The sequence below is a fragment of the Diceros bicornis genome, chromosome 26 (genome assembly GCF_020826845.1).
Source record: "Diceros bicornis minor isolate mBicDic1 chromosome 26, mDicBic1.mat.cur, whole genome shotgun sequence".
Taxonomy (NCBI): domain Eukaryota; kingdom Metazoa; phylum Chordata; class Mammalia; order Perissodactyla; family Rhinocerotidae; genus Diceros; species Diceros bicornis.
Genome location: NC_080765.1, coordinates 21,415,609 through 21,428,010, shown reverse-complemented (window position 1 = coordinate 21,428,010; position 12,402 = coordinate 21,415,609). Strand labels below are relative to the sequence as shown.

Here is a 12,402-nt window from a genome sequence, read left to right as displayed (position 1 = left end):
ATTTGTGGAAGGACAGGGCACTCTGATTAGCGCTCTTGCCCAGGTGTGTTCCCTCAAAGCCAGATTGGGGTGCTGTTATGATGTAAAAGAGGAAAACAATGTCTACCGTAGTCTACCAGACCACGCACTCCTCACCCAGTACCACAAGCCTGATTTCCTTTTCTGCAATCCTTGACATTCAGCTGGTAGTTTGACTTCTTCGGAAGGCAGCAGGGTCTGGTGGAAAGGACCTGGGCCTGGAAGCCTGAAGATGTGGATTTATTTTCCTGGCACGAGCATGACCAGATTCTCTCTCTAGGACTATGACCCCACCTATAAAATGAGTCCCGACACTGTGAGGCCTCTCCCAGAGCTGGAGCACGGTGACTGCTAAGTGCATTCTTTCTTGTGGCTTTTAGCAGCATGCAATGAGTGCGCTCCCCCCCACGCATGCTCACTCTCCTGAGATTTGAAGATAACGATGGGATGGTGTGCTTATGGAAAATTAAAGCCCCTGCCCACCAGATGCTCATCATGCACTTAAGGAAAGCTGATTGAGCACCTGCATGTGCTAAGCCCTATTCTGGGCACAGGCTCCACTAAGGTAAATAAAACATGGTCCCTCCCTGTGAGGGGCTCAGAGGCTGCTACTGGAAGTCAATAGACAGTTACAACGTGCTGTGATAAGGCTACGGTAAAGTCAGATACCGGGAGGCAACAATCTTCTGCCACATATTTGGAAGATAAGGAAAGCCTTCCCACAAGAGGTGACCCTGAAAGTCCCCATGTGGAGAAGAGCAGGTGGGCGTTCAGACAGAAGGTGTAGTGTGAGCACAGGCGTAAAGCTGCCAGGGGTTTGGTGTGATGAGAGGGGTTTGGTGTGATGAGAGCACAAAGCGAGGGAGAGGGTGGAAGAAGAACACACCCTTTCCCTTTAAGAACATTTCCCGATAAGCCACATGACGCTCACTTACATCTCATTGGTTGGAACTTAGTCACATGGTCACACCTGACTACAAGAGAGCCAGAGACATATAGTCTGTCCACTTGGCCATGTGACCAGATAAAAAGTGGAGGCTTTATTTTAAAGGCAGAAGGTGAGGAAGGAGATACAGTATGGGGACAACCAGCAGTCTCTGCCATTGGCACGAATTAAATGCCAAACTGTGTGATGCAGGAACTCAGGGTAAAAAAGAGACCTGAGGTCACAGGCATCAAAAAAGCCTTCCTGGGGGAAGTGTCACTGGCTCTGGATCTTGCAGAATGAGTAGACTTTGGGTAGATGGAGAGAGGAGAGGCCGGGGAAGGAGCCTGAGGGAATGTATGGTGTACATTCAAGGGAAATGGGGAGGGGGGTGTGGCTTCGGCAGAAGGACAACTGAGCAAGACAGAGGCCATAGATGCCCATCTGGGGACTGGCTGTGGTCCAGTGGGTGGTGGGAATCTGTGTATGAATGTTGAGGGTGGGTGGCCAGCAGTCAGCAGAGGCCGCCAGGAAGGAAGAGTCTGGAGGCTGCTTGGCAGGTGGCCTAGAAGCAGAGGAGGCTGGAGGCTTTCTAGAACATATAGCTGATAACCCATAAAATACTTCTACGACCCCATTGCCCTCAAGATAAAGTCCCAACTCCCTAACATGGCTTGCAAGGCCCAAGGGAACCTGGACCCTGCTTCTCTCTCCTGCCCCTTGTGACACACAGCACTCCAGCCAGTCTGAGCATCTTCCTGCTCCTTGCACAGACACAATCTCGCTTGGCTTCGGCCTTTGTATAGACTGTTCTTTCTTTCTCCCCCTCCATTCTCCTCACCTGGCTCCCTCCCACTTATCCTTTAGATTTCAGTTGAGATGCCGTTCCTTCAGGAAGCTTCCCTGATCCTCAAGTGTGAGATAGGATTCCCTTCTACATGCTTTAAGTATATCCTCTACTTGTCCCATCATAACGCTTGACGATTTCCTCAGATTGGGAGGGCAGGTGGTGTGTCTGTTTTGTTCTCTGGTGTATACCCAGTACCCAGCATGGGGCCTGGCCCAGAGCAGAAGCTCTGGAAATGTTGAAAAACTGGCCTTGATCTGATAAGAGATGGAGCGCTGTTCTAGGAGGGAGATAGGGTTCACAGAGGAGAAGCACAGTAAAAGCAAGTCACAGGCAGGTGTGTCCAGAGGCTGTGCAGCGAGGTGTCTCTGCCAGGGGAGGAGACAGGCTAGGAGGAACTGTGGGAGCTGCTTTGTCAAGGCCCAGACCTCCTGTCTAGGAGAGGAAATAGACACCCAGAGCCTCAGCCTCCCTTGAGGAGCTGCCATTGGAGGAGGGCTGCACAGATGGCCTTGGGCTGAGTCAGGAGGGTGGGGCCTGCCCAGGGAAGGCATTGGCTCCTGGGAGTGCAGACCATAGCCAGCCTGCTGAGCCCCAAGCCCTGAACCCCTCCAGCTCTCTTCCACGAGTTCTGCTGCCTCAACTAACCTTTCCTGTCTCCCGGCCCTCTCACTCATCTGTGCTCAGCAGGACCAGGACATACAGCCCATCCTGAGACCCTCAGCACACTCGGAGACCAGGGAGGTAAGAGGTGAAGAGGGGCAGACAGAGAGACCAGGGTCAGGCCCTCCTAGGTCTGGGCGCCTGAGCCTTCTAGTGCTTTCTTCTTGGTCTTTCAGATCCCTTTTGAGAAGAACTGCGGAGAGGACAAGAAATGTGAAGCAAACCTGAAGGTGTCCTTCTCCCATGAAAGGTCTGTAAGGCTTCCAGCCCCCCAACCCCCAGGCCCTCCTATTCCACTTGGTATTTTCCTGAGACAGCTCCTGTGTGCTAGAAAGAACACTGGAGGTGGAGACAGAAGACCCCCATCTGCACTCACTAGATGTGTCATCTGGGCCTTAGTTTCCTTCTCTGAGAAATGCAAGTCCCTTGGGGCACTCCTGTCAGGATTAGATGAGATCACAAAACTTAAACCCCATGCATAGGAGCTTATGTTTTATGTACTTACTTTTTCTGGCCTCCCAGATCCCTCAGTTCTGAAATTCCCCACCTCCCATCCTGCTTCCTTTACTATGGCCCCCATAACTTTTCTCTGATCTTCCCCTAGATCCAGAGTCCTGCGTCTGACCCCCTCTGCCAGCCTCTCTGTGGAGCTGACACTGAATAACTCAGGAGAAGACGCTTACTGGGTCCGGCTTGGCCTGAAATACTCCGGGGGACTGTCCTTCCGCAAAGTGGAGATGCTCAAGGTGAGCGAGAAGGCAGGGCCTGCCCGCATGCCACGCTTGTCCCTGCAGCTTCTGCTGGCCTCTAGGGGCCTCAGGCAGCCAGGACAGCCTGAAGATGTGGGCAGCAGCTGGCATGCAGAGGACTTAGGGTCATCTGGGTTTTCAGCCCTGATGGCCACCGTCGAGCTCTCTGACTTGAGAAGCAAAGTTCACCCTCTTTGGGCCTCAGATTCCGCAACCAAAAAGTGAGGTTGGGGACACTCAGAGGGTTAGTGAGAGAGTCACATGAAATGGAGGGTGTGACACAGGCTTGTGGACCTGGTGACCAAGATGTGCACAGGTTCAGTGAGATCAAGCTACCTCTCTCCTAGAGGTGACCAAAGTGTTTTTGAGGGATGGCCTAGGTTGTTTTAAATACAACTCTTATTTTTTAAATTATTATTACGAGAGTAATACATGATCACCACAGAAACTTGGAAATTACAGAGAAGTTTAAAGAAGATAATCAGCTCTACTACTGCAACTCAGCAGTTACAACTTTTAATATTTTGGTGTTTATCCTTCTGTTTATCTATATGCATATGTATAAATTACATTGTATGTTTATTTATTCTATATTTGTTTTAACCAAGTGGCATTTTGCTCTCCATATGGTTGTTTTTCCTCCATGTTTTTTTTTAAAATTTTTTATTGTGGTAAAATATACATAATATAAAATTTACCAGTTTATCATTTTTAAGCATACAATTCAGTGGCATTAAGTACATTCACAATATTGTACAACCATCACGACTATCTATTTGCAGTACTTTTTCATCATCTCAAACAGAAGCTCTCTACCCATTAAGCAATAACTCCCATTCCCCACCCTCTGCCCTTCGTAACCGCTAATCTACTTTCCATCACTATGAATTTGCCTATTTTTGATTTTTCATATAAGCGGAGTCACACAATATTTGTCCTTTTGTGTCTGTCTTATTCCCTTAGCACAGGTTTTTGAGGTTCATCCATGTGACAGCATATATGAATTTCTTTCCTTTTTAAGGCTGAATAGTATTCCATTGTATGGATCTACCATATTGTGTTTATCCATTCTTCTGTTGACGGGCACTTGACTTAATCTTATATAGAAACATTAAAGGCTTCCTTAAGGGGCGTCTAGTAGAGTGATTAAGAACTTGAGATCTGCAGTGAAACAGACGTGTGTTCAAGTTCCCACCAGATCCCTGCTGTTACCCAGCTGTGAGCCCTTGGGAAACTCACTTAACTTCCCTGAGCCTCTTTTTCCTTCTCTAACTCCCTTCCCAATCTGAGGCTGAAATCAGACCCTCACAGACTGTGATGAAGATGAATGGTTTCATACTGCTCAGCCCAGGATCAAGCTCATTTTCAAAGTGGTTGCTGACTGTGAAAATGTAGCAGCATTTTAACGATCTCTCCACGTTCTCTCCTGTGATTGTACCGCAATTTACTGAACCATTTCTAGCCCTTTGAACTGTTTGATTATTTCCAGTTTTTCACTATTGTAAATAACGTTATGACGAACATCTTTGCACTAACCCTCTCTCTGCACCCCTGGTTCTTTGGCCCCCCCCTCTCCGAGAATGGGCCCTGGCAGGGACATAGCCATGCAGGAGGTAGGCCCTGAGGGTTGGTGGCCTCTGGGGAACCTTGCCCACTAAAAAGCTCGTTCTTTCTCCTCACTCCCAGCCTCACAGCCAGATACCTGTGAGCTGCGAGGAGCTGCCCGAGGAACCCAACCTTCTGACCAGGACCCTCTCTTGCAATGTGAGCTCTCCCATCTTTAGAACAGGCAGTTTGGTGAGTGTTTTGACCCCCTGGGAACCAAGCAGCCCAAGGACTGTGAACTTAGGAGTAGGGGGAGCTCCTGGCTCTGGGGAAGGGTGCAAGAGACTGGCCAAGAAGCACCTACCCCGCCCCCTATCCCAAAGGGAATGTATGCAGAGCTATTTCGTGTCATGTCTGAGCCTGGACTTTGGAATCAGACAAACCTGGGGTTGAGTTATTTATTTGGGGAGCTTATACCCATGACTTAACCATTTGGAACCTCAGTATCCTCATCTGTGCCATGGGGAGAAAACCCCTAGCCCGGTGTTTGAGATGTAGTAAGCGCTCAATAAGTGGTCCCGGTTATAATGGCTATTGGGCGTGGGGGCTGTGAGGTGCTCAGGCTGCCCCCTGAGGCCCAGGCCCTTTCCTTCTTCATTCTCCTCTCCTTTCCTGCCAGGTTGTTATCCAGGTGATGTTTCATACGCTGCTGAACAGCTCCTGGGGGGACTTTGTCGAGCTGCACGCCGATGTGAGCTGGTGAGCAGACCCCAGCAAGACCCCTGCCAGCATCCCTGCCCCGGCCTCAACCTGCCACGCAGTCCTGGCCAAACCTTTCTCCTAACACTGCCCTCTACCTTGCCCAAATGCAGTGAAAATGAGGACTCAGGCCTCCTGATGGACAACTCGGCAACCACCAGCGTCCCAGTCCTGTACCCCATCAACATCTTGACTGAGGAGTAAGTCCTGAGCAGCCATCCAACCCTCTCCTCCTATTTCAGCCTCCCCACCCAGGGGCCCAACCTTGCCTCCCAAGGCTCTCCCTCAAAGCCCTCTCCCTTTCCTAGAGCCCCCCCAGGGGTAATTAGAACTGATTCCAGCAGCATTTACTGATAGAAGAAAAAGTACATTGATGGCTGACCTTATGTCAGACTCTGCCAGCTGCACTGTACAGCTGATGGCTTTCCCTGGAGCTTTCGACACCTCAGGAGGAGGCTGTGCCTCTGTCCATTTTACTAATGAACAAACTGAGGCTCAGAGAAGGGAGATAACTTGCCCAAAGTCGTACTGCTAGGAAGTACTGACGCCGGGATCTGAACTCAAGTCTGATTCCAAAACGCCAGCCAAGCTCTTTACTGTTTTTAACTGTGCTAGAATTCCTCCCTCCTGGGGGCTAGCGGTGCTAGAAGAGGTAGGAGAAAAGTTTGCACAATGGCCTTTGCCCACAGAGAGCTTATGGTCTCTATGAGAGCCCAAACTCATGCACACAGTGTCAGTGAGTCTCAGAATGGTGTGGCAAGAAGGACCCACAGGGATCACTAGTTGGATCTTCTCATTTACAGAAAAGGAGATTAAGCCAGAAAAGTGGAGTGGCTTTTTCAAGTTGGCTCAGTGAGAGAAAGACGGGGACAGTGTCGGAGCCCATCTCTAGTGCTTTTGAACACAAGTGCCAAACAGAATGATACTGTCTGAAGTGTGATATGAAATTACAGCCAGGAAAGATGGTGCAGGTCAGAGGAGAGATGGAAGGGGTCATGGAGAAGTTGAGGCTTGAATTAGGGTCTGGAGGATGAGGAGGTTCGGGTAAGGGCCGGGAAGGAGGGAGGACATTCTCATCAGAGAGAATAGCATAGGCAAAGACATGGAGGCAGCAAACAGTGGCGCAGATCCGGGGAGCAGGGAGTGGGCAAGCTCAGGAGAGGGCGGGTATGTGTGGGGGAGCAGCACGCAGGCAGACTGGGAAGTGGGCAGGTCCAGACATGGGGGCCTTTGGACCTGACTCTTGTGGGCAGCAAGGAGCCATTGCTGGATTCTGAGTAGGTGAGCGGCTGAGTTCCTGAGTAGTAACGTGAGGAAGGTCAGTGGAAGGATGGGGTGGAAGAGGGAGCCAGAGGCTGTGCAGTCATCTAAGAGATGAGCAGTGGGGCCCAGAGTACAGTGGAAACTAGTGGGGTGGTGTGTAGTGGGAGGGCTCGGCTCCAAAGGCATACTGCCTGGTTCCAGTCCTGGCCTTCCACTCCCCTGTGGGACTTGGGCAAGAGGCTGATGCCTTCCACGAGCCTTAGTTTCCAAAGGGAAACAGCAAGGCGTTGTAAGGATGAAATGAGATCCTGGCTGTGCAGTCCCTAGCACAGTGGCTGGCAACTCAGAGGCTGCCCCTGGCCCAGACTCCCTGCCCCCCCGGAGAGTGGGTTGCTGTCTTCTCCACCTTCCACCTCTGCTCTTCTCTCTCTCCACAGCCAAGAAGACTCCACACTCTATATCAGTTTCACCACCAAGGGTCCCAAGATCCAGCACGTCAAGCACATCTACCAGGTATGAACCCCAATGTGAAAAGGTCCTTATAGGTCACACATTCATTCAGCCCCATCCCGGGGACTGAGGATGCGGAGACGAACCAGACACAGTCCCATCCTCAATGAGTCCAGCCCTCCACCTAGTTCATGATTCTTTCCGTATAGCCTTATAGCCTCCACGGAAATGCTTCCAGCAGCACATACGCACCAGCTCCTTTCCACCACTGGATAAATTATTTATAGACTCATAGAACTTGAGAGCCAGAAGGCTCTGAGAGAACCTCGTTTTTCATTCCAACATTTAATGAGCCACCGTTCTAGTTTAGGTACTTTGCTAGGTGCTGGGGCAGCAGTAAATAGAACAGGGTTCCTGACCACTCAGCAAACCCAGGTCCTGTGCCTGGGGCTTTGTATGCTCAGCCCCTGTAATTCTCACATCAGCCCATGAGAGCCCTGTAATAGGCATTGTCGCTCCCATTTTACAGATGAGAAATCTGTGGCACAGACAGGTCGAGTAACTTGCCCAGGTTACCCAGCTAATGGGAGGAAAGGTCAAATTCAAACACTTATTTGAATACCAAAATCCGTGTGTTTAAACCTCTAAATGAATCTGTCATTTTTCATGCTGTATGCTCCGTGCTGTAATGGCAATCTTCATTACAGGAGCTCAGAAGAGGGAGGCTGCCCCCTGAGTCTGAAGCTTGAGGAGTCTAAGCCTTTTTGGGAGGCAACCTCTGAGAGCGGAGTAGGCATTGACCAAGTCAAGAGTATTGTCATTGTACTGTGGAGGAAACTGAGGCCCCAAAGAGGAACTGTGTCACCCAAGGCTGCACTGGAGTCGAGGCGGACTGGGAAAGGAGCCCGGCAGTAAAGGGACCCCAAGCTTAGTTCTGAAGGGCCGCTTCAGAACAGAGGCTGGAGCCACCTCCCCTTGATGCTGTGATGATGGAGAGGGGCCTTTGGGAAGGTCAGATGCCCGTTTGCATTGAAATAGAGTGTTGTGAATGGCCAGTTGAGTTGGCTTCTAGTGCTGTTCACTGGAATGGCTCCAGGTTCCCAGGGAGGTTGGCCAGGCCAGGCCTTTTACAACAGAACAGTAGGAAGGAGTCATGCAGGCATGGATCCAAACTGCAACTCTGCCACTTGTGCTGGTGTGTCCTTGGGCCAGGGACTTACCTGTCCATGCCTCAGTGACATGAGGGTTTGGAATAAGAACTTCACAGGGGGTCATGAGGTTTGGTTTTTATTTATTTTTTTTGTGAGGAAGATCAGCCCTGAGCCAACATCTATGCTAATCCTCCTCTTTTTGCTGAGGAAGACCGGCTCTGAGCTAACATCTATTGCCAATCCTCCTCCTTTTTTTCCCCAAAGCCCCAGTAGATAGTTGTATGTCATAGTTGTACATCCTTCTAGTTGCTGTATGTGGGACGCGGCCTCAGCATGGCCGGAGAAGCGGTGCGTCGGTGCGCACCCGGGATCCGAACCCGGACCACCGGTAGCAGAGCGCGTGCTCTTAACCACTGAGCCACGGGGCCGGCCCGGGTCATGAGGTTTAAATGGCTTACTTACTCCCTGTGGAGTGCCGGGCGTGGTGTCTTGGGAAGTGGAGGTTGTTGTAGGGATGAGGTGGATGTTGTACTGTGGCCCTGAGATTCCCCAGCTCCTTTGGAAGCCTCCTTACATCCTTGCCTCCCTCAGCCTGGAACCAGCTCTAAGCCCTTGAGCTCCCTCCCCCTCCTCCCCTCCCCTCTCAGGATAGTCGTCAGGGCTGTGTGCCTCCATCCATCTCACCACCCTCCGGCTTCACGAGCTGTGCGTTTGGCTCCCCACTCCACTCCTCCAAGCAGCCACTCCTGCTAAAGGCCCTAATGGTTTCCATTTTAACTAAACCCAACAGGGCATGAGACATTGGTCATCCATTCCCTCTTTCCTAAAGCTGCCCTGTTAGTCAGGCCCTTTTTCCCACAGGGAAATCAGCTCTAATCATTGAGATTTATTGTAAGCTAGACAGGCGTGGAAACCCAGTGAGAGCTGGACAGCTGGGCCACAGGATCTCCTTCCTCATGGTCTGCTCCCCTGGCTGGTTAGGAGCTTAGGCTTTTTGAAGCCCTGCCATTTAAAGCCGTGTGGCCTTAGGCAGGTTACTTAACCTCTCTGAGCCCCAGTTTTTCAATCTGTAAAATGGGGATGACAGTAGCACCTACCTTATGGGATTGTTATGAGGAGCAAATGCGAAAATGCATGTTAAGTCCTTAGCGTAGCACTTGACACATAGGCCATCAGTCAATTTTGGCTGTTTTTAGCATTATTATCATCACTATGATTCAAGGAAGGCAATAGAGCATAGTGATTCCAGTCTCTGGAGTCACAGCCTAGGTTAAAATGCCAGCTCTGCTACTTGATAGCTTCAGACAAATTAGCTTGTCTCCCTGAGCCTCAGTTCTCTCGTCTGTAAAATGGGGATGATAGTCCTGCCCTCCACATCGGAATATTGAAAGAGCTGAATGAGATCATGCGTTCAGTGAGGATCAGATGAGACCCAGCCCAGGAAGTGTTCAGTAGGTGGTGATAGTTATTAGCTACGTGTTCTAACCCTCTGTCTTCTGCTTTGTCACCAATACCATCCCCTCACAGCAGGTTCACGGTTCGGGGCTTGCGCCGCTGCTTGCTCTGATCCTGTTAGTTTCCACTAGGTGTGTCTCACTTCCCACAGTGTCAGTGCAGCCCTTCCAGCTGACAACTCCAGACTGTGTCCCTCCTGCTCCTCCAATGCACCTGCCCCTGCAGCTTGTCGCTCATCTCCATTGGCATGTCTTCCTAGCATCTTCTTTTTGTCCTTTAACAGCTGTATTGAGATATACCTCACACCATACAATTTACCCGCTTAAAGTGTACAATTTCAATGGTTTTTAGGATATTCACAAAGTTGTGCAACCATCACCAGAATCTAATTTTAGAACATTTTGGTTACTCCAAAAAGAAACCTTGTACCCATTTGCCGTCACTCCCCACTTCCTCCCTTCCCCAGCTCCTGGCAACTACTACTTTTGTCTCTCTCTAGAGATTTGCCTGTTCTGGCCTTTACATAGGAATCATACAATATGTGGTCTTTTGTGACTGGCTTCTTTGACTTAGCTTCTTTCACAGTATTTTCAAGGTTCATCCATGTTGTAGCATGTACCAGTATTTCATTCATTTTTATTGCCAAATAATATTCCATTGTAAGATAGGCCACATTTGATTTATCCATTCATCAATCAGTGGACATTTGGGTTGTTTCCACTTTTTGGCTATTATGGATAATTCTGCTTGAACGTTCCTGTACCAGTTTTTGTGGGGACGTATGTTTTATTTCTCTTGGACATATAAATAGGAGTACACTTGCTCCTCTTGAAGCTTTGGTCTCAACATGTTCTAAACCAAATTTATCATCTTCCCCTAAGCCAGCATTCCTCTGACTTGCTTAGAATCCTTCTTTAAAAGTACCTTTTCCTCAAGCAAAACTTCCCAGTCTGGGTGAATTTCTCCTTCCTCTGTGCCTGGTCCCACTGCCTCCTCACATTCTGCTGTCTGCACCCTCTTCTTTCTTTTGTCCCCGCTACTGCTCAGACTCAGTTCCGCATCTTCTTGCAACTGGACTATTGGCCCAGGCCCCCAGCGTGGGCCTTGACCTGCCTTCCCCAACTTCTTCCCATTCAATGCCTGCAGTAGATGAACCCCCCTGGAGCCAGCTCCTCAGCTGCCCCACAACTCCCCATTGCCTAGTCAGTGGTCCCCTGACTTCTTGCCCTCGGGCCTTCAGGCTCCACAGTCTCATCCCAAGTCTCTTTTCCACAGGTATCTCCTATCTCTCCTTCTAGGAACCCTACCCTCCGGCCACATCACACTCACCTGCTGTCCTAACTCCCTCATTTTCTCTTTCTGGATGCCTTCCCCCATCTTCATCTGTTAAACTCCTGTCTGTCTTTCACAGTCAAATTGAATGCTGCCTCTGACATGAGGCCTTTTCAGTTTAATTTAACTGATATTTTAAAAGTGTCCACAAGTATTCGTTGAACAAGAGAACCCCTCAAATTGGATATTTATCTCCCTGCTTGACCTCCCTGAGACTTTCACTGGTGCTACTCCTGTGTCACTTTCTTATACATTCCTGGGTCTTCCAGCCCTAGCACAGAAAGCTCTTTTGTATAAAAAGGTACTTAGGAAATGTTTCTTAAATTAATTCAATGCACTTGCCAAGATTGGGTCTTTCCCAACCTGCATTGTGCATATAATTTTTGCATCTATCCTTGTTAAATGTCATTCATTCTTTCACTCATTCAAAAAACTACTTTCCTTGAGGCCTGTTGTGTGCTAGGTTCCGTGTCAAGCAGTGGGGAGTTGCAGATGAAGTAAACCATCGCTCCCGTGCTCATAAAGCTCTCGCAGTCTAGTGGAGATACAGACACACAGCAGATTCTTTGCCATCCTGCTGGGGAGGTTGCGTGCTGTGGGAACACATGATGGGGAAGCTGCTCTATCCTTGGGGAGTCAGCCAGACCTTCAGAGGTGATATCTGAGCAGTACCTTGCAGGATGTGTGAGGGTTTGCCATGTGGAGAAAGCAGAGAAATGCACATAACCCACACTGTAAGGCTTTGAGGACAGGGGCCAGGTGTGGTTGATCATTGCCCACTGCCTAACAAAGAGTGGGCTCTCGGGCCTCAGCCAGTGAAGTTTGTATCTGGGATGCAGTTGGGGTGGCTGGCATTCCGGGCTCTGCAGCCCCTTGTCCTCCGTACTAGGTGAGGATTCAGCATTCTGTCCATGACCGCAACCTGCCCACCCTGGAGGCCGTGATTGGGGTACCACGAGTTCACAGTGAGGGGCCCATCAGGTACAACTGGAGTGTGCAGATGGTGAGTGCTGCCTGGAGGAGGAAAGGACACCTGGGTCTGTGGGGGTGAGCTCATAAAGGGTACTGGTGTGTGGGAAGGGAATGAGGATGGATGAATTCTGTTGGACTCAGTGATGTCTGAATCTGCCAAGGGCCAGCTGGGAAGAACTGGGGGGATGCCAAGGTCTTATCTGGGGAGTAGGGAGGAATATCAGGTTCTAGGCTTAAGGGGCCGGTGTCCTCTCTCAGTTCTGGACTAACCAA

General features: G+C 49.9%; 1 protein-coding gene across 3 annotated transcripts in view; it reads left to right on the top strand.

Moving 5' to 3' along the window:
• ITGAL (integrin subunit alpha L) overlaps positions 1–12,402 on the top strand; it is a 39,244-nt gene that overhangs the window by 20,667 nt on the left and 6,175 nt on the right. For 2 of the 3 annotated variants that reach the window (XR_009224079.1, XM_058569630.1), the window contains exons 19-26: positions 2,478–2,534; positions 2,630–2,703; positions 3,058–3,199; positions 4,889–4,999; positions 5,427–5,506; positions 5,620–5,706; positions 7,207–7,282; positions 12,047–12,160. Coding sequence is in view for 2 of the 3 variants with exons in the window: in XM_058569630.1 (XP_058425613.1) it covers positions 2,478–2,534; positions 2,630–2,703; positions 3,058–3,199; positions 4,889–4,999; positions 5,427–5,506; positions 5,620–5,706; positions 7,207–7,282; positions 12,047–12,160 (741 nt within the window). In the remaining variant the exon portion in view is untranslated. The remainder of the gene's footprint in view (positions 1–2,477; positions 2,535–2,629; positions 2,704–3,057; positions 3,200–4,888; positions 5,000–5,426; positions 5,507–5,619; positions 5,707–7,206; positions 7,283–12,046; positions 12,161–12,402) is intronic. The other variant, XM_058569631.1, reaches the window with a different exon arrangement.